The sequence below is a fragment of the Panicum hallii genome, chromosome 8 (assembly GCF_002211085.1).
Source record: "Panicum hallii strain FIL2 chromosome 8, PHallii_v3.1, whole genome shotgun sequence".
NCBI classification, from domain to species: Eukaryota; Viridiplantae; Streptophyta; class Magnoliopsida; order Poales; family Poaceae; genus Panicum; species Panicum hallii.
In genome coordinates this window covers 43,194,172-43,200,282 of record NC_038049.1, presented here as the reverse complement: position 1 = coordinate 43,200,282, position 6,111 = coordinate 43,194,172, and the positions used below count along the sequence as shown (strand labels likewise).

The following is a 6,111-nucleotide window of genomic DNA, read 5'->3' as shown; positions in this document are numbered from 1 at the left end:
CTAAGTTATGTAATATAATAGATAAAAAACGTATGAACAAGCAACAACCTGGAGTGCCTGGACTTGGCTCGTCGAACTGTCCGGACGAGGTCGGATGCCTGCGCTCGAGCTCGTTTGCCGTGCTTTTATCTGAGATAGAGTCGGAGTAGAAGAGGAGTCGATCGCGCCGTCGCAAATCCAGTACCGTCCATGCTTCTTTCCTCCTCCGACCTTCATGACAATTTCAGCGTCAAGATCCTCCTGGGTCGGATCGTACTCTTGGCCGTGCACCTCCCTCGCCATCGATGTGTACTCATTGAGGCGAGTATAGATGCTCGGGTTGCTGTACGCCTCGGGCCCGTCCTCCGCGTTGTAGCTGACGCTGGATGTCGCTTTACCCTTGTGGGATAGAGCATACGCCATGAATTTGTTGCACTGCTGCCCTCCATGTGCCGCCGACTGCGAGAAACAAGATGATGAGAAATCATGCATAGTTGAATAACCACAAAACAAGTAAAGTCGCGTACCCATGCTTGGGCGTACTCGGTCAGGTTACGGTTGCCTTGGTGGTGTGGCACACCGGCCATAGTCAGACGGTGCTCACGACGCTCCTGGTGCACAGCGTTCCAGTCGTCGGATAACCACTTAGCAACTATCTGCTGCCAGCACTCAGGAAAGTGGGCACACCAATGAGGAACCATCTACATGACATCAAGTAGAAGACATATTAGTAGAGGACATTAAGCCAACTTAATGGTCAAATAAATCAAATTTTGGTATTTACCTGCAAGTACTGCTCCTCAGTCAACGTCATAGTTCTTGCTTGCGCCTTGGTGACCTTCTGTCCAAGGACGACGGCGTGGTAGTTGATGATTGACTGGAGGCGCTGCTCGTAGAACATGTCGGTAACGAGCTTTTTGCAGCGATACTCGGCAACCACATCCGCCTGCGCGTCCATCCCGGCCTGTAGTCTGTAGAAATCCTGCAATAAACACGATATCATTATTTCAATCATATTATCAAGGATGTGCAACGAATGCGATATATTGATCACTTACCCAAAGCTCGCCCTTCACTCGCTCAGCCAAGTTGGGCCACTGTCTGCCGGCAACATCCCGCATGTCGGGGACGGCCCGGTAGTGCTCCCACGTATAGGCCGGACCTGGCTCTCCGGCCAACGTGACCAGGCCAGGGAAGTGATCCCTAACCAGAAGACCCAAGATGCCATTCACATGGCGTCTGTGAGCACCAACGGGCCTCTCCACAACTATCCAGTTCCTGCACAGGTGATTGATAAAAAATTTTAATTTCTACCACAAAATTGAAATTATACCGTAAACATGTACTGAAAACATGTAAATTTACTTACTTATCCCCTTGGGGAGCTATGATCGGGCGTTTTGCTTCAGGAATCGGTCGCTGGGGGAGACTCGCCGGACCTCGCTGGTAGACGGTTGACGAAGCAGAGGCCTCCGTGCCCTCCTCGTCCGCCTGCTCGTCGTCCCCTGGCCCCTCCTGGTGGACCACCTGGTCCGCCTGCTCGTCCTCCCCTCTGGGAGCGCCTGCTCCTCCTCCGGGAGCGCCTGCTCCTCCTCCTCGGGCGGCACCTCCTCCTCCGGGAGGCACCTCCTCCTCCGGGAGCGCATGCTCCTCCTCCGGCGGCGCCTGTGTCATCGCCCTCCTGCCACTCCCCCTCCTCCTCCTGTAAGACGGTCCCTCAGCCGCCCCGGACGTCGGCTCACTGCTCCCCCCCGAAAACCTCTTGTGAAGGGCCGCTACACTCTTCTTCATCCCGCGGCCCACCATCTCTGGTGAATCCCCTGCAATTAAAAGAAAATTAATTAGTACAGATAAATATATAACACATACTTAGATAAATACATAAAGAAAATAGAACATAATTACATAATAATTATGTGGATGAAGAGAGATAGAGGAGCTTCATCCAAGATAAACACATAAAGAAAACCGAGTTGTGTTATGTGGATGAATAGAGATAGAGGAGCTTCATCCAAGAGTTATAGGGGGTTTTGGACAGCCTCCCACGGACATAAGACGATGGGCCCACGAAGAGATACTTTGGATGAAAGAAAAATGATCAGTTCTGCTGGCTGATCCCGATCTGTCCTGGCGGACTGTCCGCCATTCCTGGCGGACAGTCCGCCAGGACCTCTCAGCCAGCCAAAAAACCTTCTTTAATTCCAAGGGATTGATCCAAACTTTAAGATATCTTAGAGGGATGATTGGATGTATATGAGACAAAGCAGAAGACAAATAAAACACAGTTTTCAAGACAACATAAAAAAAGTTTACCACTTTAGAGCAACAACCATAATTACGTAATAAGTACAGATAAATATATAATACATACTTATAGATAAATACATGAAGAAAATAGAACATCAATACGTAATAATATAGTCTTACATTGACTAAAAATATTCATCGTAGTCGGGATTAGCTGGATCATAGTCCTCATCATCACTATCAATCATGTCGTAACCAATAAGATCAGAAGACTCGGTGTCTTCATTTGCATTGTCTACTTGTAGTCGTTCTAGCATGTGTAAATCCTTAACGCTCTGCACCTCTTCCTCCTCCCCCGCATCATCAACTGCTTCAACTTCCATTTCGTTTGCCTCGGTTAATTCTATCTCGAATCGCCCTTGTAGCCCCTCTTCTTGAAAGAACTCTCCGTCATATATGTTTGGATCTAAGTTGTAATCATCATCGTTAGGGACAGGTACTCTACCGTGCGGTGATGTCTTGTACACAATATACCAACCCTTAAGATGCTCTTTGCTTTCACACGCATATGGGAGATAATAAACTTGTATAGCCTGTTGAGCAACAACATAGACATCGTCTATGGTCATGACTGAATCCTGTCGAATTTCGACTAGCCCAACATTAGAATGCGTCCGTCTCATTGCTTGAGGGTCAAACCAATGACATTTGAATATCACGGGATTAAGTCGTTTCGAACCATAGTAGCTGAGTTCGTATATTTCTTCAATTCTTCCATAATACTCAATCCCATCAAGGCCGGGAGTAAACACCCCAGAATTTGTGGTCTTTCGATTGGGTCGACAATCCTCATGACTGCTTGTACAAAAACGATATCCATTCACGTCATAACCAGAATATGACTTGACCTTATATCCAAAGCCACCGGCCACCTGTCTCAACTCGGCACTCAAGGTCGCATCGCTAACGCCCTGCAAGTTCAAGTACGATTGGACAAACTAAGTAAAAACAACTTAGAGTGAAAAGCTAAGTACGGGCTAGATTGGACCGTACCTTCTGTTTGAACCAAGAAATAAAATTGGGTGATCCATTTCCTGCACCTTGTTTGAGCAGGGTATCTAATTCCTGCTCCGTGATATCCCTTGATTGACGCCAGAATTCTTGAATAAATTGTTGCATGTACGGTGTCACCTCGTCAAGGTTGGTCAACACATACAGCATGATCCGACACCACTCTTGATGACTCAACCTCTTGGTGGTCGAACCACTTGCAGTTCCAAGCTGACCTTGAAAAAGGCTGAGTCTCGAGTCATTTTCGCTAGCATTGTAACGAGCCGGTGGATTATGCACACTAGGTAGGTTGTCACCATAGTATACTGATGTAAAGTTCGACACCTCCTCCAGAATGTATGCCTCGGCAATGGAACCCTCAATTTTGCTTTTATTTCCACATTTCTTTCGGATAACCTTTAGGCATCTTTCAATTGGATAGCACCACCGACCCTGCACGGGACCCCCCATTCGTGCCTCATACGGGAGATGCAATATCATATGCTCCATCGGATTAAAGAATCCGGGTGGAAAGATCTTCTCCAACTTACATAACAACACCGGTGCGATTCTTTCCAAGTCTGCAACTAAGGTCCGTGATAACTCCTTTGCACAAAGTGTGCGGAAGAAGTAGCTCAACTCTGCAAGTACCAGCCAGACATGCTCAGGGACATAACCTCGAACCATCGCTGGAAGAAGCCGCTCAATCCATATGTGGTAGTCATGACTCTTCATACCTAAGACTCGCAAAGTAGACAAGTTGACTCCTCTACTTAGATTAGCTGCATAGCCATCAGGGAACATCAACGCCTTGATCCATTGTAGTACTTCTATCCTTTGGGGCTTGCTCAAGACATAATCGGCCTTAGGCCTTCTCCATGTCTTTCCTCGTGCAGGAGGCCTCATTTCTAAGTTTGGTCTGTCACACAATATTGCTAGATCCAACCTAGCCTTAACATTGTCCTTTGTCTTCGTGGGAATATCCATGATTGTTGCCCAAAGTGCTTCAGCAACATTCTTTTCAGTGTGCATCACATCAATGTTGTGTGGAAGGAGCAGGTCGTCATAGTACGGGAGCCGAGTCAAGCCCGACTTATGAGTCCACATATGTTGCTCACTATATCCCACAAAGCCACCCTCTGGATTGATCAAGAGACCATCTATCTGCTGACGAATCTCGGCACTAGTCCTCATCGGACTTGCGAGGTCTGTCACTGTAACACCTTTTGTAAAGTTTTGATGTCTCGTCTGAATGGATGGTCAAGAGGTAGGAACTGTCGATGTTTGTCGAACGCAACATACTTACCACCCTTCTGCAACCAAAGGAACCTAAGACGTTCCTTGCATACCGGACATGGGAATTTGCCGTGAACACACCACCCGCAGAAGACCCCATACGCCAGAAAATCGTGCAGAGAGTATTGATACCAAACATGCATCTTGAAGTTGGTCTTTGTGGCCCGATCATATGTCCATACCCCTTCCTCCCAAGCATGGACCAATTCATCAATCAGCAGCTCCATGAACACACCCATATTTTTCCCCGGGTGTCCAGGAATAATCAACGATAACAACATGTTCTGTCGTTGGAATGCTATGCCTGGGGGGAGATTGAGGGGAATCAGAAACATGGGCCAACATGTGTATGTGGCAGCCATCGCTCCATACGGATTGAATCCATCAGTTGCCAGCGCAATACGAACATTACGAGCCTCACTGGCTTTGTCCCGATGAATGCTATCAAAGTAGGTCCATGCTTCACATCTGATGCATGTACCATCTTGTGAGGATTGTATCGTTTCCCTTTCTTATGCCATGTCATCTGTTTCGCGGATTCCTCAGTCATGTACAGCCGTTGAATCCTCGGTATGGCCGGCAGGTGACATAGGATTGTCACGGGGATATCAAGCTGCCTCTTGTTGCCATCACCAGAGTCAACCTCCAGGAACCTAGAGGATTTACACTTCGGACAGTACTTTTCTTCCGCGTATTCTTTCCTGAACAGGACACATCCGTTCGGACAGGCATGTATCTTGTCATACGGCATCTGAGTGCACGAAGAATTTCTGTGACTCGTACATACTCTTTGGCAGGATGTGACCCTCTGGAAGCAGGCTGCCAATAACTGTCACTATACCATCAAAGGTGTCTCTGCTCAGGCTGTACCGCGACTTCAACGCCATTACTCGTCCAATGGCATCCAGCTGAGAAACTTTTGTATGTCCGTGAAGGGGTTTCTGTGCTGAGGCAAACATATCGTAAAACGCCTTTGCGGACCCTCAGGCTCCTCCTCTACAAGTTCTTCAGCAACGTGTGCCTCATGATAGTCATCTAACATGTCCACTACACCAGCCTCAGCATCACAATCCTCGACACGTGGTCTCACCACGTCCTCTCTCCTACGATGGCCTTCACCATGATGGATCCACCGGGTATAGTTTGGCGTAAATCCATTAAGGAAGAGATGTTCCCCATGACATCCTGTGTTTGTCTTTTCCTGTTAGCACACTTGCTGCATGGACAGAAAATTCTAGCCGCTCCTTTAGCATTCTCGCCCCACGCCTGTTCCAAGAATTCATTGGTGTTCTTAATCCACTCAGGGCTGACATCTCTCTTACTACGGTGACCAGTGTACATCCACCTACGGTCCTCCATCCTCTACTATAGACAACGAAAACTAGTTAATATCAATTATATATGATCAGTTCTGCTGGCTGACCCCGAGATGTCCTGGCGGACTGTCCGCCAGGACTGGCGGACAGTCCGCCAGGACCTCTCAGCCAGCCAAAAAACCTTTACAGCACCTGAGTCGAGCACTAAAGTAATAGGAGCACT

The 6,111-nt window shown here is 47.8% G+C and overlaps 1 protein-coding gene across 1 annotated transcript; it reads right to left on the bottom strand.

Annotated features, from left to right (window-relative positions):
• Positions 1-1,100, bottom strand: LOC112872384. Its single transcript, XM_025935466.1, has 4 exons — positions 1,038-1,100; positions 764-961; positions 507-680; positions 1-438 (listed from the first exon to the last, which is right to left on the bottom strand). The coding sequence occupies exons 1-4, from the start codon at positions 1,098-1,100 to the stop codon at positions 1-3; spliced, it is 873 nt and encodes a 290-aa protein (XP_025791251.1).
• Between the last annotated feature and the right edge of the window lie 5,011 nt (positions 1,101-6,111).